General features: G+C 37.2%; 1 protein-coding gene across 2 annotated transcripts in view; it reads right to left on the bottom strand.

Annotated features, from left to right (window-relative positions):
• PALS2 (protein associated with LIN7 2, MAGUK p55 family member) overlaps positions 1 to 22,801 on the bottom strand; it is a 64,053-nt gene that overhangs the window by 25,388 nt on the left and 15,864 nt on the right. Inside the window, exons 2-3 of one of the 2 annotated variants that reach the window (XM_074837479.1) lie at positions 6,172 to 6,293; positions 1,497 to 1,649 (exon numbers count right to left, since the gene is read on the bottom strand). In XM_074837479.1, the coding sequence (XP_074693580.1) occupies positions 1,497 to 1,649; positions 6,172 to 6,288 (270 nt within the window). In that variant the 5' untranslated portion in view covers positions 6,289 to 6,293. The remainder of the gene's footprint in view (positions 1 to 1,496; positions 1,650 to 6,171; positions 6,294 to 22,801) is intronic. The other variant, XM_074837470.1, reaches the window with a different exon arrangement.

Genomic DNA, 22,801 nt, shown 5'->3' with positions numbered 1-22,801 from the left:
CTTTTAAGTTGCTTAAGTGTGAACTAACGGAGTAGGTGACATCAGCATTGTGTTGTGCCTCTCTGCAAATAGGACCACTGAACAGGAATGAATGCTGGACTTGCCTTAATATTGGCTATTCACCCTAATTAAAATTCTTATTTGATCTCTGACTCCTACAGGCCATTTCCAGTCCCCACCACAAAGATTCTTTGCCCAGATGGTCTCTGGTCTTTGACATCTCTCTCCAGAGATCATCGCTACAATGCCTTTCAAAGTTAGTCTACTCCAGTACTTCACTTAAGTCCTTTCCATCTTTTGATTCATCCTCTATGACTTCTCAGCTTTAGTTTCTCTGTCTTTAACAGAATGTATCTTTGTCAGGTCTGTCAGTGCACCAGCCGGCCTCTGATTACAATCTTGTTGCATTCTAACTACCAATTCCTCCAAACTCACCCAGTGCCAAATTCTGCTACGGGATCAAAGACTGATTTGCAGGTTTATTCACCAGTAAGTCTCCAAATCATAGTCTTCAATTCCTTAGCTATGACGCTCTTCTGGACAAATAAGGGCACAAGGGAGGCCAACATACTGCTCTTCAGAAGAGGCAGAGGAACTGTTTGGTCAGCACTCAGAATAGCTACTACCTCAAAAGCTGACCTCTTAGCGTTCCCTCTTCTAACAGGCCACAAGACAGCTTGACAGCATTTCCAGTGTTAAACAGTAACGTACTCACTGTTCTGTTTGTATAATGTATAACCGAAATTTTAGGAAAAAAAACATGTGTTTAAATGCATATACCCAAAAACTGTCTGTGACTCTACCTGTTTGCCAAAAGAAGCACATTTATACTGTGGCAAAAAGTTGGCTTGTGTTCTTCTACAAAATACCCATAGCTAAGTACTAAAAACAGCTGAAGCCTGCCTGGGAAGTCCAGAACCTACCAAGGATTTACAAACCCTAATCTTCAAGGGTCAGTACAGAAGCTGGTAATAGAATGGCAGTTATGGAAAAACATCTGCTTTTGACAAGCATATGTCAAAACTTCACTTATGTTAATACAGCAACAGCGAGGGGGATGCAGAATCCCAATGTAAGCTGCAGCGCAGGTCCCATCATGGAAGAATCACGTTCATTCACTTTGCAAACTGCACATCTTATACGTGAGTACTGAATGGCAACAGCTGAACCAATATGCAGAATGGTCAGTATCAGGAACTGAGACTACTGAAAATGCTAAGGATGAAGCCTTCAAGGAACTGTTATAGAAACTCCAGTCATATAGGAGGTAAATGTTTGTCCAAGATTTATAACAGAAACTCTGGTGGATTTTAATATGAGTGAAGATACTCTTGAGGCGATATCAAAGAATAAAATCATGCTCATTCTTAACCCCACATGGCTTCTGCTTTACCCTTCATTTACAGTAAAATCCTAAACTTTGACACAGTTCATTCCTAGATCCATATGTAGACACTGATACAATAAGTAGGTAATATACAGTAAAAAGGTAGCACCTGAAAATGCGGCTCCTTGAGTATTCCAACCAATTCTGCAATATTTTCATCTTTATTTACTAGGGGACTGATATCTTCAAGAATTTCATTCACCAACTCCAGATTGTTGTCACTGACAGCCTCAAGTTTAGAATCTTCCAGTCGCTCATGAGCCTGTAAGATTAAATATATGAGACTACACTGTAAATAAGTTTCAGGTAGTTCCAATTTATAAATCTTTTAAATAAATTCTTGGTACAACCTTTAGCAGGAAAGCCAGAAAAATTACATATAAAGTAATATGTATATGTTATCTTCATAACTGCTGAAGAATTTTGTATGCTTCACTACATGACCTGACGAACTTTATAAGCAGCACTTGTCACAGATGTTTATATGTCCTTATTTCCTATAACCTCTACACTATATATACCAAACAGTCCTCTCTGAACAGTATAGCACCTCAGATCTTTTCTGCTTCAGAACCCAGTACAAGTACACCTTCTGGAAGGACATAGAAGGAACTCTGGAATCTGCTCAGAAAAAAATAAAGTCTGCAAGAGAACCATTTACCCCAGGCTTCTCCCATTCAAACAGCTTCAGAACAGCAAATTCTAAAGAAAAGGCAATGGGCACAAACACACACAGGAAGCTCTGTCTAAACATAAGGAAACACTTTTTCCACTGTGAGGGTGACTGATCACTGGCACAGTTTGGTCAGAGAGGTTGTAGCGTCTCCCTCCTTGAAGATATTTAACAGCCGTCTGGATGTTGTCCTGAGCAACCATCTCCAGGTGGTCCTGCTCAAGCATTGGGGTAGGACTAGATGCCCTCCAGAGGTACCTTCCAACCTCAACCATTCTAAGATTCTGTGATAACTTATCATCTCTTTTCTAGAGCTACTGCCGCAGACATAATCCTTTTCTAAACACTGAAGATATGAAAGGTAGGAGGTTTGAGTAGCAAGAGAAACATCTCATAAATCTGAATGCTTCACTTACTTATTACAGGTAGTGCTGTATCAGAAAATTTGGGAATAAGAGAAGGCCAAAAATAACTGATTCTCAATGCACTCAATTAAGGGCTATTTACAACACCATAGCAACAAGAAGTTCAAAGAAGAACAATCTCTCTGTCATGTAAAAACACAACAAATAACAGATATATTTGGGAGTCATCTATATATACATCTATATATACACATCTACGCTCCTATTAGTGCTTCAAAACAGATGATAAAATTTTGTTAAAACCAGAGAATTTTGTTTCCTGAAATCATCTGAAGATTAAATTCTACTTCATATCTACAGAATGGTGTTTCTGCAGGACTGATGATCAAACAGTGGAAAGGCTAACTTAACATAAAGACATTTCAAACATTCCCCAACACCAACACACATAAACCAAATGACCATGATTACAAAGTCATAGGAAGCTTGGCACCTACACACATTCTCCTTAATAAGGGAATGCTATTTTGTACAAATATATACAGTAAACAATACCCTTCTTTTAAAGTTTACTTCTTTTACAGCAAGTAAAAAGCCAAATCTATTGACTTTTAAACATAGTCCAACAGCAAAACCTTTATAAGATTAGAGAATATGGGTTACCTTCTTTCTCATTGATTTTCTTTAAAATACTACCACTAACACAGAGTATAATCTAAATACAAATATCCTCACACCTCACCCCAAAATCAAGGCCATGTATACACTGGGAAACAGAAAGTTTAACAGTCAACAACTCTGATCCTGTAATATATTGGGGAGTAACAGGATATGGAGTGGTATGAATAATTTTTTTTTAAAAATAGGAATACCTAACATATATTATATATTTTTTTCATTTCAGTTCATTTCAGACATAGTGATACTGAATTGAGTCTCTTAACTCATTCAGTATTTATCATACTTGCCAAATGTTCAGACAGTAAGGCTTTTTCCTCTGGCAATCTGACATCCTAAATACTGGACTCAATATTTATAGATTACTCCTAAGATGTTTCCTTGGTCTGGGTTAGGCACTCACCTGGTATGCTGTAGGCTGTGCTACTATACTAAAAGCAATAGTGTGACTGCAGAAGATAAAGTTTTGAGGTTCAAAAGAATAGTTAACAATCCAAGAGAATTTTTGATAAGACAGTTCAGTAGCAAAACTGAGTAAAATTTGTACATGTTCCAAATTCAACAACTGTTTTCAAAAAAGTGTAACAATTCTAAAGGCTAATTAGGATTGAACATAACCCTCAGCACAGGAAAGACATGGACCTGTTGGAGTGAGTCCAGAGGAGGGACACAAAAATGGTCAGAGGGATGGAACACCTCTCCTATGAGGAAAGGCTGAGAGAGTTGGCGTTGTTCAGCCTGGAGAAGAGAAGGCTCTGGGGAGACCTTATGCAGCCTTCCAGTACTTAAAGCAGGCCTACAGGAAAGATGGGGACAAACTTTTTAGTAGGGCCTGTTGACAGAGGACAAGGGGTAATGGTTTTAAACTAAAGGAGGGTAACTTTAAACTAGATATAAGGAATACATTTTTTACGATGAGGGTGGTGAAACACTGGAATAGGTTGCCCAGAGGGGTGGTAGATGTCCCATCCCTGGAAACATTCAAGGCCAGGCTGGAGGAGCTCTGAGCAACTTGATCTAGTTGAAGATGTCCCTGCTCACTGCAGGGAGGTTGGACTAGATGACCTTTACAGGTGCCTTCCAACCCAAACTATTCTATGATTCTATAAACATCAGTAAATGACAGGAAAATACATTTTACAGTGATTAAAGTTACTTCCCTTTTCCCCTACCACCTACTGAAGAATGGAAAGGTACAGTAAGAGAACCCTATCTCAAAAATATCTGCAATTTCTACCCTCATGCCTTTATAACAGAACAAGTGTGAAATAAACTTAACGCAATTTTAAAAGCTTAGCCAAACTTTGCATTGCAAAATATTATAAACTAACTACTATACTCATTGCTTGCGTTCAGTTTTTTAAGGACTGAAAAGAAAAATTAAGCTGGTTTGGCTCATGGCACATTTCCCTAAGTTTCTTTTTGTCCTTTTGGGGATACTTTACGTAATGATTAGTCTTAATAACTGACTAATAAAGGAAAATGAAAAAGCTTTAACATTTCTGTCCTGGTCTGAAATGAATCTGCTTAAATAATCTGACCACCTCAGGGTCCCAAGAATTGTCCATTCTGTTAAAACTAGCTCTCCTAATAGAAAAACAAGTTTTATGTATTTTTAGAGACAAATGGATATATATGAACTATATATACTTCATGAAATGTGACGTCATTTTAATCTTGTCCTTATTTAGCTCTGCTGGTTAGGACTGAGTTTTTGGGTTCAGTTCCAAAATAATTACAAAATAAAATATGAGTGCGGTCATGCCATATGAACACAATTAAAACTTTTCAGCATTCTAGATAAAGCAAGTTTATAGTTAAGAATCTGTTGCCATTACAAGCACTTTTTTACATCTGCTAGTCATTAAATTCCATATAATTGTAATTGGCCATTAAAGCACAAATTCTTGGTAAGAATAAAAATGCTTTTCACTGAACATTTTCTCCATGAAAAATATTAAATTAAAGATGACCTATGCAGCAGATACTGAAGTTGGAAACAACTCTAAGTAAGAAAATGCTTTTACTTACTCTAGTAAATTTAGTACACAAATCTCCCTCTGCAGTCATCTCACTAGCAGATGCGATACTTCCATTATTTCTAAGTTTATTACTATGGAATGTTCCACTTATAACCAATTTTTTTGAACAGCTAAACAGAAGTAAATTCTTACATGATTTCTTAGAAGTTTTCCTTTCCAGATTTTTATACTGAGCAAAATCCCTGCACAACAATCCTTCAGCTTTACAGAGTATTTCATGCCTGCCCAGAGGGCACTGCTTTCAGATGTCTATTCGTATTAAAGAGACGGCTACATTTAAGTTAACTGTTTTTTCCTCATGAAAGGAGCTTATTTTTATGAATTAAGATTAAGAAAGGATATAAGAGCTGTGCAATATTGACTGCATCTCCTACTGGCAAGATCAGCTACATTTTAATTACACAGTCCAAAGAGTTTTTGTAAATATCACCTTACATATTTATAATTGATTGCTACCATCTATAAATAAAAGATTTTCATAAAGCAAGACCAAAACTAAGCCCACGTCTCAGAGACCCTGAATTACTCTGAGATCCAGGAAAGGGCATGGAGAGAATATTTCACTGGGCTGACCAGAAAGTTGTTTTGAGCCAAAGACAGAAAGAAAACTTGTTTATGCCATGGGAGAAAGAAGGCTACTGCTCTCACTTTTCAACTTTGGCTAAAATGCTAAAAGTCAGAAGGTGCATGGGTTTTGCACACAACAGTGGTCACGAGACTGTATTAAAACCAACTGGTTCTGATTTCAAGTATTTTGACATTTTCTTCATAAATAATGTTACCACATTATTTCTGGTGTCTCTGAATTTTTCTTCTTCCTCTAGAATCTTCCATATAACAATAAATCAGCATGCACAGAAATTGCATTATACCAAATCCTCACCTTCAAGAACTCCTTAAGTCTTTTAATAAGACGTACCATACATAAAAGCCATTGTTAATACCTCAATCCATACTCTATGTTCACACAATAATTTAAGAGTTAAAATATTTCCAGATTTTACGCAGAGCAGCAAGTTTAAATACCTTAGCAAGTGATCTTACAATAGGGTTTTCCATAATTCCTTTAAGAAAAATCAGGTCTATTTCTTCAGCTCCTGTCGATGTCGGCAGATCAGTAAGGTTATCCAGGACCTGCTGCATGGCTGCTGACAAAACAAAAACAAGAAGTAAGTACTGACCAAAACAGGCTTGCATAAACTGTATGGAAATACCACAGTATTAACTTTAGAGATGTTAAGCAGCTAACTACATCTACTGAGAGCAAGTGGACAGAATGGAAAAAGAACTTTTTGTTTGTTTGTTTGAAAGATGGAAATAAAGGCCCTATCCAAGTCCTCATCACCACCATCAACTTAAATCCAGGCCCAGCACATTCCTTTCAAGATACACTACTACTTCAAGACTGAAAAAAACAAACAACTATAAACTATGTGTAAGGTATGCATAATCTTCCAAATACAATAAAAGTAACTCATTCATGACTTTTTTCATTTAATCTCTCTTTCAGAGGAAATTTTCAGCCCTCATACATGTACCAACCAACTACAAGTTTTACAATGCTTGTATAGGCAGATGTCACTGTTTTTATAATGAACACATAGTTCCAAACAAAATTTTTTTAATGAAAAATTTGCTTCCAAGGCAGCTCCTACCTTGGGGACACTTGTGTCTATCCCCAGAAGTCCTTCACAACCAGTTTTGACTTACTGCACTCCAGCACTAAGTGTAGCTGGTGCAGATGCTAACACCAACCTGGCACCACAACACACTGCAATGGGAAGTATATCCTGCAATGTGAAATACATCGTGACTGCCCAGTACCCTCCGTGGAGATTTTCCTGGCTATCTACAGACTCACAGAGAGAACTGGGTGAGAGTGAACAATGGTGCCCAAGAAAAAGTCAGAAAATCCCACCATTCCAGCTGTGTTGTCTCATGAAGTCATCAGGATGAGTGATGAGAACTTATTTCCTAACTGTGTGCTTCAAATCCCCCATTTAAGATAAACAAACCAGATCTTTTATGTTAGACAATAGGTTCAGTATGTTGACATATTACAGAATTCTTGTGCATTTGGGCATGTGTGCAGCAGCCCTTAGCTGGGATTATATCAGATAGCCCCAAGCTTGCAGAGATGAACGTGTGCCAGTTTAGGCTGAGCACAAAAGGGGACACCACTGGAGACAGTTATGATGTCCTTCACAAGGTAAATGGTCATTCTTTCCCTGTTTTCCAACATATGACTAAATATTCTTATCTTGTAGTATTATCTTAGTAGTGAATAAGCTATACTGTTCTTGTTTTTAACTATTCTTTTAAACTCCTGCTGAGTTATATGTGCATGCTCAAATAGACACATACACACGTATACTAAAAAAAAAAAAAAACCAACCTTCTGTCAAGATCCTCAACAAGCTAAAAATCATTAGAACAACCACTGTGTACTGCAATGCTCTGCATGTTGCACAGCAGTGTGTATCAAGAGAAATAGAAAGCCTATATGCCCCTTCTCCCACACAGGAATCTACCCTTAACTTTCCTCACTGCTTTATAATGAAAGCTATTATGAAACACTGCACAGTAACAGAACAAGCAGCATTTCTCAACACCTACTTTCTAATTTCAATTCTTCCTAGAAAATTCCATCCCAATAAAAATTTTCTGACCATTGTTTCTGTCAAGTGGAAGTGACTTTTCAACAATCAAATCATCCTGTGTGCCACATTTTATCTACAGCAGCGTATGTCAAAAGACTGCATTTTTTAAAAGTATGTTTTAACCATACTTCTCGCTTTCAAAAAGTGAATCTTCTGTGAAACCATGAGTAGGAGGGAAAATGACACTTACTTTATGCTTTCGGATTTTGAAGCAATATTATTGCTACTTTATAATAGACAAAGTGCTGATAGCAATCACACATTATGTAAAGTCACCAAATCAACCTGTAAATAGGCCACATCTTCCTCAGATTAGGTATGTCCTATATCCTGACTAGTTCACCTGCAGATGTAACTGCTTTGTTTCACATTTTCTCCATTCTCAGTTATAGATTCATGATTCTTAATGCAGTCATGCAAGCTGGAGTATCTGCAGTAGACAGACGTTTCTAGCCAATTTACGTAGTGTACTAGGTGCTGCATAAATAGTGCAAGTGTTATAATAATAACTGTTAAAAATGTATAGAAAGCTTATGTAAATTGTTTTTAAGGGACTTCAGGTTAGTGCTTTTGTTCTTATAAATAATCCGAGTAAAAATATAAAGCTTCCTTCAGGTCAAAGCATGCATCTCAACTACCAGTTGCAATTCCAACACTTGATGCTGACAGAGGCGTGCATAATAAAGACATTCCTTATGTATCTCCATGTTAATAAGTTGTTTCTTACGTAACCCCTTCAGAATTCTGCCTATCTTAGAATGATCAAATTAAAAAGTAAAAGCCCTACATAAAAACTTCATCATCAAGGAGAAACTGTTAAGAGTAACATTAAGCTTCACAAGAATGACTTTCAAGCTTTGTGCAGCTAGACAGGGTATTTTCAAATTAACATTTTATTTAGTAAAGGTTTCAGAAATTCTAGCATCAAAACTGCTTAACTATCTTTTAGCCTTCTTGGAAAGCAGCAGACACCTTTATCAACATGCATAGTTCAAAAAATTCACAAAGGCAGACTTGCATCCCAGGTGATCAAAACCAGCTGTTTTCAGAAATACCTTTGTATTGCTGTGCATCCGATGCTTGCCGCCATCTCTCATGGCACAGCCACCATGGCAAGAGGTTTCTTAGCTATAAATAGCATTGCCTCAATATTAGAAAGAAAAACAAAAGGCAGGCAAACCTAAGTTGGGATAAGGCACCTTTACTCCCCCTGGGTTATTTATGTTCCAACACAGTATGGGTCTCTATATTGCCTCAGTGTAGCTAGTTCCCCATCTTAAAGGGAAGATCTTTTTAAGTAGTTGAATAAAAAAATAATACTGTTAAGTACCCCTTTATTTTAATGAGCTACCAGGTTAAGCAAAAATTTTTCAGCATGAAAGAAAGCTTTAAGAAGCTTCAACAAAATCTTTGCACCTGTTACCTAGCACATGGTAACCAGAAACTAGAACAATGTTTATGTTTCACTGTGTTTATATGCTTCAGTGTTACACTGCTTTACATTCACCTGGCAAAAAAATTCAGAACATGACCAAATATTATTTTTCAAAAAATCAGCAAGAGCATCTTCCAACAGGAGTTATGTCAGCTGGTTTATTTAAAAAGAACAGGCAACAATATATTGGTACTTTTTGTGACAGACTAGACTAAGCACTTTAATTTCAGTGTTTTACATTTATTATGCAAGTCATGGGCCCGCTTCAAACATAGTTCCCGTTTAATGTAAAATGCTAATATTTGCTCACATGTGAAAATAGCTTTGAAAATCTCAGCAACATATTGACCTACATACGCCTTAGATATTCATACATGTCCTTTCAAACCATCTGATTTATCCAAAGACAATTCAAAGAGGTGGAGAGGGGAGGAGGGGAAGACACTTTGGTAAATGTATTATAGACTCTCTTTTTATTTATCTATTCAACAGGCTTTTGTTTATTCATTTCTAGGGAAAAAAATCTTATTAAAATACAAACAGCAGGAGATATGTTGTTTCCTGGCTTAATTATAATGATCTTTCAGAATAATGTAGATACACATGGAATTTCAAGTAGCAGTCTTTAAAACAATTTCATTTTTTTTCTTTTCAGGGGCAAAGCCACCTTAGCTCTTTTCTAAAAGTACCTTATCTTTGAGCAGCAGGAATGAAAGCTGAAGATGTAAGTAGGAAAAGAAGATGTAAGTAGATGTCACGTAGGAAAGTTTTACTTAAAAGATCAGGTCCTATCAAGCAAGAAACAGATGGAACTAAGGAGTTTAGAGACTACCAAATCTAAATACCCTATCAAAAATTGCCTTTTGAGCCTCCCATCTCTTCTCTGGCAAATCTGCCCTTGAAATGTTGATAGAGGTTACTCACTGGGGGAAGAAAAAAACCCACCACCTGTAGAATTCAAATGTAAGTCAGGCATACAAGAACTAAGGACTACAGTGAACAAACTGCATAAACTAGGTTGTCAGGAACACTCCTTATTGTTGAATACTTTGATGTCCAGTAAAAAACAAATGCGTGCTTTTCCTTCAGCAGAAAACTAATTGGGTCTCTGTTGCCTCTCTCATCCCATCTTTCAGAGGAAACTGGTAAAAACATACTAACTTTGAGAGCTCTACCACACATCATCTTCTCTCCCTAAAGACAAGACTTTTTCAATATTCAAAGACCCATCTGGGTAAAATTTTAAATTCTCATCACAACACAAAAGGATTTGCTTTTGTGAGGACAGCATGAGATAGGCATGGCTGACTACAACAGTTAACCAAACCATCTAGGAACACACACATTACTAGAAACACACATTGACAACAGCCTCCAGACAGAACAGGAGGAATTGAGCAGCAGAAAGGGCTCTCAGTTGAGGCAAGGTGTTGAAATAAAGGGACTCTTAGGAAAAAGTGACAACAGAACCGAGTCTGAGCTGGGACTCTTAAGAGAAAATGAGATTACAATGGGCACCCTCCACTCCAGCCCCTGGCTTTGGTGGCAGGGAACATACACACACAGAGGATTAATTTCCACAGTCAATTTTCAGAGAACATCTTCATAATCATAGGAAGTTTAAAGCCTCAAGCAAGACTCAGCAGGAGCATACTGGTCTGCTGTGTACATGCCCTGAACAATTTAATCCTACTATGTATATGATCCCAGACTCAGACAAACTAGTTTGTCATTTGAACCCCATATCAAAAAGGGAAAGGGGGGGAAAGGCATGTTAATTGATCTCTGTGGCAGACAGCATGCATTCTGAGGCATAAGAATACAGAAATCCCACTTACTAATGCAAAATTTACTAACCAGAATTAGCTCCTCCTAATTCACGTAAAGCTCTTCAGACAACCAAAGGATGTTTCAAAGGTTTAATCTACATACTGTACCTTACAATAGTAAATTCAGATCAAATGGAAATAAAAGATACTATGATAACTCTTCTCTTCTTGTATTAAAGACAGGTTTCCACCAAGCTCTCAACTGTGACTCTTCTATCAAATTTGATTTTACTCTTTCTTGCAGTTCCTAATTCTTGTCTATATTAATTCTATATAAAGGAAAGAGGAAGCATACATTTAAATAAATTTTCCAGATCGGCAGACAGAAGACAAATGTGTCACTCACTAGGGAAAATTAAAGCTTTCCAGAGTGAATACCTTGCACAGATTTTTTTAGCTCAATTTCATTTTATTACTCTCCAAGCTTACAAACTAATAGGAATGAAAAGAAAATGATGCATAATATATTCACATAAATGTATGCATATTTATTTCCACATGACCTACTTATCTGGATAGGAGATGAGGCTGGTGCTCACACAAAGTCTAGAAATTTAGATTAAAATCTCATCACATACATAAACTTTGGAAACAATTTCTTGTGTGATTTATAACCTTTGCAAGAGGGATGTATCCAAATGAAAACTTTCACAAGGCACCCAATGTGTAGACAAAAGAAGATTCATTTGTAACTCATACAGCCCTTAACTTATGACACCTGTGTACATTTGTTTCATTTGTATTCATGTTTTTTTAAAAAATGGATTTATGCTTTAACTTAAGGTGAAAAAAAAGTTATTTTGTAGTGGTCACTTCTCTCCCCTGTTACAAATTGTAACATTTTTGACAGCCTAGATCTGAGAAAAGGAGTACCTATGAGCAAGTTCACATTTTGAGCTAGTACAAACAAGTTCATTCACTAACAGACTATTGACCAAGAATGTACGAAACACTGACAAAGCCCTCTGTTACTACTGTTAGAGTAAGTTTCAGAAATCAGTTTTTAAGATAAAAGTCTCTGGGAAAGCATTATGCAAGTGAGCACATAAAACATGATTGCATTTTCACTGCCAGCAACTGTATTCACTGAGCAGAGATCACATTTAGAAATCCCTCCAGAGAAGCGCTATAAAAGTGATGTACAATTGCAGTTTCACCCCTCTGCTTCTCTATGCTAGGCTACAAAGTAGTTAAACAATCCCATACAAGGTATGCCTACTTTGCTGGTTGTAGTAGGGTAGCGATACTCAGGCTCGCAAGCATCCACAGACTTTGCATCTGTGTCAGTGTGAGGTTTTCTCCAGGCTATTTGACACAAAATTGCCAAGCGGGGAGTGTTGGGCCAATGCAGCTATAGCCCTATCAATAGCCAGCTTAACTCAAAGACTTCTGGGCAGCAGTCCACTGTAACATCATGTAGGCACATTTTCTAAACAGGACCCCTTCCTCATTCAGCAAATACAGTGGATCTTCTCTAGAAAGACAGTAAGAGTGCTTAATAAAGGAAGCTGTTTTCTGCAGCATGCATACTTTACTGACTGCAGAATCAGAGAAATGAATAGCATATATGGCAGTGAATTAGTAAAGGCAGGAGGAAAAGTCTAACTGATAAGAATGAATGCTCCTCTAGGTATTCAAATTCTACTCACTGAATTTTGCATGTTGAAAAGAAATAACATAAATGCTTAGAAATGTTTACTAATTTTTTTACTTCATTTTCTCCAAGTCTCCTGGCAAGCCTAGATTGAGCTACATTAGCATAATTATAAATAGAAGCTCAAGCAGTCCCTACTCTTATCAAACCTAACTCAGCTACATCTTTCGTGACCATTTTTCATGGCTCTTAAGGTCACAAAAGCTTTGGAGAAGAGCGAACAACCCTTCCCCATCCCAAACACTGTAGCCATACTTCCTTCATGCAGTGAAGTCTGTCTAAAAAAAGATGAAGAACAAATTTTCTGATGAACAGATGGACCTCACAGCTGCATCTTTTGGAAAGAAAAGCACTATTTTAAAATCATTTCAGCAAAGATAAAAAGGGAACAAAGCATCGCATCTCCAAGACCAGATGAATTAAAAGGTTAAGTCTTATTTGAATACATATATCATGACCAACAATAAGATATTGATAAGAGATACACTAAAATCCAGTACTGAGGAAACTGTGTTAGACTTCTCTTTCTGAAAGGATTGTAAAGAAAAAGATCTCAATTATAAAGGACAAAGGCAATTAACTTCACTTGATGCTCAGTAACTAAGCTTGATGCTTTGAAGATAAGCCTACACAGGTGTTAAATATTACCAAGTTTTCTGACTTCTTTTAATTGGAAAAAGACTGATGCAAGCTTCAGGCACAGATGATGATTAACTGAGGAAGCACACACATGCACACACACAAATATGCTGAATATGTCTTTTCTGACAGAGAGAAGTTTCTCATCTAATGATTTAAATTGTACAGGTCTAACCCCACAGCTGAAAGTCCTCTGCAGCAAACAAATGGTAAGACAGCAGAAACCTGCATGGCGATTCCTCCATTGTAGTCTGAGCCACCTAACGAATTTGCCTCTCATTATGGTATTTGTGCCACACTGGAAGAGGCAGGAGGGCTTAAGATGCCTTCCTGAAAGGTTCAGGAGATGCAATTCTTTAAAAAGAGAATTCACTTTCCCATTTTCCTGCTTAAACAGTTTTCATGCTCCACTAATAAAGCAGCATTTCTTACTGAATTACAACATATACAACTGTTTGAAGTCGTAAGTTAAAACAAAGGATTACTAAAAAGTAATTATTTTCTTCCCAGTGATACACTTAGAAAAATAACCAGATTAAGTTATGAAAGCTTAACTTAAGTGGGAAGGGTCTCCACAAGGTCTCTAATTCAACCTTATGCTTTAAGATGGGATAGCTATGAGAGCACACGTTGCTCAGGGGTTTACCCAGTAAAGTCTTGAAAATGTCCCAGGATGGGGACTATGTAACTTCTCTTGGCAAATGCTTCCACTGCTTCCTAATGATGAAAAAGGTTTTCTTTATCTACGGCCTGAATTTCTCCTGATTCCATTTATGTCATCTGTCGCATCCTCACTGGAACAGGTTGCCCACAGAAGTTGTGGAGTCTCCATCTCTGGAGATATTCAAAACCCAATGGACACAGTCCTGGACAACCAGCTCCAGTTGATCCTGTTTGCCCAGGGGAGTTGGACCAGATGATCTGAAGAAGCCCCTTCCAACCTCAATGATTCCGTGACTCTGTAATTATTTCCTGGCATCCTTCATTCACATGGAAAGCTTTGCTCACTACTATTACTCTTCTTGAACTTTGCTATATACTCTTTCACACCATGTAAATACTACCTTTAAATAAATACTGGAAACTCATACTGATACTATATTGAAAGACAGAAATCTCCACTCGTCCTGTAATATAAAAGGCCTCAGTTGAAACCCATAAACACCATCAACTCACTTATGGATGCCTGCACTTCTCCAAGGCCACTTGGGCAACACCAAAAAAGCTATGCTATCAGTGGTTGTTTTGAGCTAAACATAAGAATTTCCACACGATTAGAAAAAAAAAAGAAAAAAGAAAAAAGAAAAAAGCAGACCTATGCCTCCAAATAATTACTTTATGAATTGATACTAAATTGCTAATATGCTGTTTTACAGCTTCTAAATACTGTTCATCAGAAACTTAACTAGTGTTACATCAACTGAACATCACCCCTGCCAGCTGACAACAAATAAATAAATTTACTTCCACAGTTTCTGAAAACTTTACACATTGCCCTAAATATATGAAGCTTTTGCTCTAGCTATTTGCATTAGTCTCCCTAAAAGGTAGTACTAAAGAGCCAAATTTTGAAACCACATACATTTCCTCTCTAAATTGTGTATTATATAGTTATGATAAGGCACAGCTTAAAGGAAACAACTACTTTTCCTCTTGCTATTACAAATGTTCATATGCTGCCATTTGGAAGAAATAATCTTTGAGATCTTTGAGAAAACTTCAAAACATTAAGATTTCTCTGCACCTGCCAAGCTATACAAACATGAAGATCAAATATTCCAGACACTGAAGAAATTTTTAAAAAGCATTTAAGTAATCCAGAAATCTAAGTCTGTTGGAGGCAGTGGAGGTCAGTGGAAAGAAAAGGGGATATTCTATACTTCTGAAAGCCTCAACCTATAGCCTAGACAAGTAGGGCTGTATATGTAAAAGCTTCCATTGTAGGAAAAAAATTAAGTGTTCCCAGAGGAGAGAAATTAAAAACAGTATTGTGCTTCAAATTACAAGCAGCACTTGTGTTTGAAATAAAATATGGAAGGAATTTAGTGCAAAACCTTCAACTACCACATAGCACAAACTGGAGTGTAAAAGCAAGCCAACCAAAAGCTTTTTAAAAAGGATGAATTATTTCATTTTTTCGGTAATGTTCTTCTTTTCAGATACAGATGTTAAGAAAGTATGTATTGATGTCACACAAAGACTGCTGTACTTTCAATGTATACTAGCATATGCCCCAGGAGCAATTTCAGTTTTGGTGAACAAAGACTGTACTCCCTTAGTTCTTCAACTACTTTAGTACTTCAGGTACTAGAGGATATTTCTAAACTGATTTTAAACTAAGGCAAAACACATTCAGTGGATATACAGTCTAAGCCTACTTTGTACCCAAAGTTTCAGTACAAGTTCAACAAATTTCAGGACGTGTCCTGCACTCCACTCAACTTATACAACAGGCTGAACTTACTGGATCACATCAATCATTTTCCCTGGTATTTTGCAGCAACAGCTGGATGAAGAAACTTGTATTCTCTGCAGTCACGCAGGCAATTAATGCCAGTATTTATGAAGTCCAAAACGCCAGCATAACAGCTGCAACAAAGTACAACTTTTCAAGTACGCCTTTCTCTGTATCTTAAATTTTCAGGTCTAATACGCACTCTTCCAAATGAATCAAAGCTTTGTATCTCTATTTCTATCACAGGACTCAAAATTATTTATCTGTTGCAGGGTGCCAGAGCCTGAAACAGCATAACTGATTGACAAAATACTACCAACGTAGGTAAAGACCCCAGTTATATACCCACAGGAGCAATTTCTGTGTAACGAAAAAATAATTCAGTTTATTGTACCACTTTTCTTGGTGGAAAAGTTGAGATGAAGTCATGCAGAACTATCTACACAGTTTTATCCCACTGATAACTTTATCTTAAGGCCAACTGGAAACCACTGAAGAGATCTCCCTAAATCAGATCCCTTCTTCACACAAGTACTGAATCTAGACCTGAAGAGAAAATAGTGAACACCCTTCCAAAGCGAAAGGAGAACTCCACTTTTAAGTGTTACATGCTTGCATCTTGTTACTGGTCTCCAATCCACATTGTCACAGTGGATAAAGGTGAGCTGTGAAACTTTCGAGTTGTATCTTGTGCTCTGCTTCTAAGAACAGGCACTCCAGCAGCAACAAAACAGAAGGTTCAAGTTCTGCTATGAACGTTTCATTTGTACTTGCATCTTGGGACACTATGCAGGCACATCTTCAAAGAAGAAAGCTAAAATTCACAAGGACAGTAAGGTACCCTACTGTTAGTGTAAATATCATGGCTCAGAACAATACTTAACAAGCTATTTCGTAATGTTGTTTGGGTACATCTGCAAACATGCCAGGGTACTTTTAATACACAAAATTGGATACTCCACTGCATAGCAAAGTAACAACACTGTGCCCCTCCAGAGATCCACGATGAATCTGATTACTGGAGTTTGTATCACAGGGGTGCTTGTATCCTTTCACCTGAAAGTACCTGATCACTCAACAGAATACCAGTAGGAAATCATTAAAAAAAAAAAATCCACACTTCGGATACCTGGGTGTTTCTTTAGTCTTGGTTAATACAAAATATAGCTTAAACAATTCTTTCTGTACCCTGTTATTAACCCAAATTTTTTTTTACATCTAGTAAACAATGCCTCTGTTTTCATTCTTCTAACCTAAAGAGGGCAATGTTCTGTCCTGCAGAGGCAGTTTCTCCTCTCCTATTGGGAAAGAAGCAAGCCTGGAATAATTCCCCTGTACCTCTTTCAGTCTACATCTTTTTTCCAATATGGACAGTCAGAATTGTGTAAAGTGTATCAGACAAGAGTCTCATAAGTGCCTTGCAAAACAGCATTAATACCTCCCTTTCTACTGATACAGATAGATCATGAGATCTATTTTGACTTTCTCACAGTTACACCATACCACCAGCTCAATCTGCTGATCTGTCAAAAGAATATAAGAGATCGTTTTGAACCTCTGTGCCCTCCAAACCTTAAATTTGTAGCTGAATAAAGCATCCTCTTCCTTAAGTGCAACACACTACATGTGTATTTTGTCCCACTGCTATTACTCTAGGTTTCAAATCAGTTTTTGGCACTTTGGTTTTTATCCTCTTTTGCTTCAGTGAAAATGGTTAGACAATGAGTTTCACCAGAAACCACCTTTCATCAAGATACTGCTGCTGCTCTTAACACTGCTTCTTTCTACAGCTTTAAGTGTAGCAGACACTGAGGAATTCTAACAATTAAGAATTTTATGATGACAAGTTTTGATACTGAGTGAAGTAAGGCTGTATTAACACATTCTCAGACTTATTTCAAACAACAGAATGCTTTTAAAATGAAAACACCCAAACACAGCACTTTCAAAATCTGATTGCCCCATTATGATGCAGCCACTTCAAAAGCAACACCTATGCCCTTTCAATACATCACAACCATTAACATTTCATGCATGCCCTATTTCAGATTTCTCTTGTTGTGAAGTATTTTTTAAATTTTCCCTTCCAGCCTAAAGCATTGGAGTATTTAAATTAGATCTGCATCAGTGCAGACATAAAAATATTTTTATTTGAGGTTCTATTACAGATGCTGCACAAGCATTTGAAAATTGCTCAATAAATTCATATGCAGAAATGCAAGACAGCTTTTCAGAGCACAAAATAAAGCACTTTAGAAAAGATTTAGACTATCTGAACACATTCTTTAATCAAAAATGAAAGTATTCTGATTTAAAATGTAAAATATATTTGATTATTATATGATTATCTTATCTACCTCATTTTTCTAGAAGGAAGAAGACCCACCATGCAAAACTTCCATAGGGAAATTTTCAGTTGAGTCTACTTAATTTCACTGAAAGCTTCCCTCTGCATCACACCTCGCAAACGAAAAGTTTAAAACAAGAGTGAAACTGCAAAAAAATTATAAAATGTAAATGAAATTATGTCTGGCCCATGACCTCAGTTTTCAATTTTACATGATCCCCCGGTACATTTTCCAGAAGTTTCATTTGAAGTTCATTCTTTCCCCCTCATGAAAGCACTCCCCACCTCTACCCAAACAAAATTATTAAAGAAGCTGTAAAAGTAAGTTGCTAAATTAACAATGTTACAGTTCAGGGTCATTTACAACAGGGAAAAAAAAAATTTTCTTTACTACCCTTGTCATATAACCCAGTTCTTGTTTATTCTAAGGACACACGGCAAAGCCTTACCTACAAAGAAAATCTACCAAAACACACTTGGAATGTTAGTACTGATGTAGTGGATAGAAAATGGCTCTTCCAAATTTGTTTGCAGAACAACATTGCTGATGTTTTTAAATGGTAAAAAATACCACATAAAACCTTTGTACTTTAATACAGAGATGGCAAAACATGATAGCATGTTAAATGCTTACTTGACCTGCATGAATGCCCAAAATGCATCTCAGACACTTCCCTAGTAGGAGGCTCTATTCTAAATTTTTAATTTAACCCAACCAAGATTTACACAATATTCTATTCATTATCCTCAACAGCTACCTTCCTTTAGTCCTTTGAAGCGTATGTTCAAGAACCCTGGAAAAGGGATAAAATTATCACCTTGACACTCAGATTTTGAAAGGAACTGAAAAACTCCATGGAGTAAGTCACACTGCACTTAGTCATATTTCACCTCCCAAACTACTTCCCCGCAATATGCTGTCAGGGTTTATTTAAGATCACAAATGCTTAATTAAAAGTGGGAAACTTAATTTCAATTTAAGAATATCTGGGCACAATAATGGGGGAAAAAGTTATTTCTAGTGGTCTTGGGACAGCTTGCATTAAGAACTACACGTTTTTAAGGGAATTACCACTTCAAATGTTCACCATCTTCACTTTCAAGTCAGTTTCCAACTTACTGCTGTGAACACTGAATGACAATGTTCTGTGTTCTGTAAGGTAGACACAGGCACAGAAACTGCAAAGGTTACCTTCAAAACAGTATTTTGCACTTGTACCTGTGATGCATATTGACAAGTTTGAAATTTTCTACTCTATTTCCTTAGAATACCAAATTTGGTTTCATTAAGTTTTGCCTAAGAACTTCTGAATTTTCAGTCATGTACTCCGTCACAACTGAAGCAAAACCAGGGAAATAAAGGCTCACAGTGAATAACTTGTGATCAGATAGTTACAAGTCTTCTAATAACACAATGAGTTTTAAATATCATTCCATTCAACTCTCCCTTTGGAAAGTGGGATAATAGATGACAGAAGCTCAAGGACATAGCTGCAACTTCAGAGTAGTGGAAGGGCTGCAGTAAAAGACAGGGGAATATAGTTCATGCTCAGAAATACAATGATCAGCTTCATATATAAACAAAAATCTTGCTTCCAACAACTACTGATGGCTTCATTCCCAGTGTCCAAAGAATGCGTTTAAATGAAGTACAGCTTACTACCAGAACTAAAGATTAAGTGGGAAGTTAGAAACATATTACATGCCCAGATATAATCTGGTGCTACTGTACGAAGCCCGTATCAGTTGATATGAAAGCACACAGCCTAGTAACTAGTGGAAGGCAGCCATCTCACCCTCTCACTCCAGCTTATTTCTCTTCTTTGATAGCAGTAACTGTTCAAGTACGTACTTCCAGTCACCCACATTACACAAATTACTCCCTCAATTACTGTTGCGCAAGCCAAATTCTGCACATCTTCAGTTCAATTATTTTCTTTCTTTCCAAAAGAAATTCTCAAAAATGCAAAGACAGTCAAACTTTTCTTCTTGGACAGTTCACACCACTGCAAAACTTAGCCAAAGAATGCAGTCTATCAAGGCTTTTTATAATTTTCTTAGAAGGTAAATTACTGTAATATCTGAAAGTAGAAATGTTTAAAACAGTAACTTTTACTTATTTATTTTATAACATGTTTTCTTGTACAAATGAGGCCATGATGGAACTGGGCTTTTTGAGTGCATCTGAAACATGAGAAAGTCTACAAAGGGAAAAAAATTGAAGAAATTTTAAGATCATTTCTTTCTAGAGTCCAAACTGCAATTACTGTTTCTTAAAAGCAGTTCATACATATCCTCATATGTTAACTCTCTTCAATTCCATTTACAGTGAAACAATAAAAGCCATATATTCTCTTGGTTTTGACCCAAGTCCTTTGTTCTATTCTTCCCCCACCGCTTAGGGGTCTCAGAGAAAGGGGTGGGAGGAGAGAAGGGAGGAGGATGCTAGTACAAGCAGTACCCGACTGAGGCAAGAACCTCATTGGGTTTTGACAACTGAACCTCTCAGATTCACACAAGTTCCACAGCCCAGTTACTTGGGTACCAGTAGTCAGGATTACTTACCAACGCCATCGAATGAAAAAGTGGAGATGACTCTCAAAATAGCCTATTAAAGTCCTCCCATGTACAGTTAGAAATGGCAGGTCAGGGACCATGATTCTTCTTCACCCCTAACCTTGGAATTTCACTGCAATCGATAAATAATTCCACGTTTCAGCTTTTCCACAAGAAGGTTTTATGAAGTCTGGGTCCTGGCCTGGAAAATACTAATTGCTTTACCAACCATCTTCAGCATGGCAGTTGAAGGGACTGTCTCATCACACTAAGTGAGTTCTTAGACAGTCAGTCCCATCCATAGTAGTTTCTGCTTATTATACTCCCCATTAAATTCCTCTTTACCAGAAGAGTATTGGGCCTGAGAGATATATAAAAAGAGAGCAATGTACCCTCCTACAGATAAATTGGTTCTTTGGACACAACTAGCTTTAAGATAGTGGAATAATTCAACATGAAGTTACCCTCAAGTTCCCAACTGAACTTAAAAGCGCAATGATGTCTTCTTCTGTAATGCTAAGATACCCAGCATTTTCTGGGTGTTACAAGGTAAAAAAAAATATTCATGACATTCATTAACTACTGGCAACAGAGAAAACAAGTACTACCTCAGCAGGCAGGTCATAAAGCACACACAAGGTAATAAGAATTATATAGATGGAGTAGTCATTGTCTCATGCAAACTCAGCACTGAAGATAAATGGCCACATTCTTCCTCATAACTTTGAAAGGTCCGAAACAAAACATAGTCTAAGAATGCATTTTCAGAAAATGTAAATTCCTCTTCATAGAAGGGAAATCAACCTGTTTAGTTGTTTCAAATAATCACTCACTCTTCCTGAAGACATGCCAAAAACCCAAATGAAATCTTGATTTCGTTTCAACTTTTTGGATACCCTGTCTGTTAACGTGGCCTCCCACATACCTGCACACATTCCACTTGTCATGTGGTGCAAGAACAAGTCCTGTACTCAGGACAGGATCTGGTTGGCTGTCTCTACTCAAAGAGCAGCTGATAGTTTTAAGTAGCCCAATCTTGCACTTCCCTAAATCAACACATCCCAGCAGCTCCGCTACAAGCATCCTACATGTCAGCTACATGCATGAACAAAGCAAGGTAGCATGCTGGACTTCATCTTGCTTTTTGGTCCAGTTGGGAGTGGAAAACAGCTTGAGGAAACAGATATAAAATAAACCACATGCAGGTAGACTGCCACAACACCTGTCCTGGGACAGATCCAATGACACACTAACAAAGGCCCAGCAGCCTGTTCATAGCCAGGCAAGCACTCACTGGATTGCTGGTCCACCTGCGAGCATTAGTCTGCACATAGAGGTGCATTAGAAGCATCAGATCTTCATGGTGAAACTTCCTTTGGAATAGACAGTTTGGCAGAGACCTTACCAGTAATAACAGCACACTGCTTGGAAAGATATCTTTTTATTTTCATTAATATCTCTTCCATAAATCAAGCTTACAGATGGCACCGAGTATTTCTCTACAGAAACTTGCCATGGTAGCAAATAGCAATGACATTTGATCCCATGGGAAGGAATTTGTGTTCAATGACTGAAGCAGCTGAAACATGAAAGAAGCTGTCTCAATTGCAGAAACTCTGGCAGTTTCTGGTTTTCTAAACACAGTGTCAAGATTTAAATACCACATCACTTCTCAGCATAAGTTTTCAGACCCAGACGAGCCAACTTTCACACAGAAGGAATCAACACTTGCTTTTTAATACCAAAGAGACTGGTTTGAATGAGCTCCTGACAGTAGTTCAAAAAAGAAGCAAAGTACCTGTATTTAAATTTTTTTTCCCTCAAACTAATTACCATGGCCCTGTCCAGAACAATGGACATCAGGGGCTATGAAGGAAAAAGTTATGATCAAGCATGCATCACATTGGCTCAACACAGCATTAAATTAGGGCTGAAAGGGTAGAGAATTAAATAGCCTAATGGTAAGTTTTTTATATAGATTCTAAGTACTTGGAATTCCCAATGCAATTACATAAATTTCACATGTGCTCAAAACTGTGATTTTCCTGTGCTTAGTAAATGACAAATTTAAGCAGAGTACA

The sequence above is a fragment of the Strix aluco genome, chromosome 1 (genome assembly GCF_031877795.1).
Source record: "Strix aluco isolate bStrAlu1 chromosome 1, bStrAlu1.hap1, whole genome shotgun sequence".
Lineage (NCBI taxonomy): Eukaryota > Metazoa > Chordata > Aves > Strigiformes > Strigidae > Strix > Strix aluco.
This window is presented reverse-complemented; position numbering and strand designations above follow the sequence as displayed.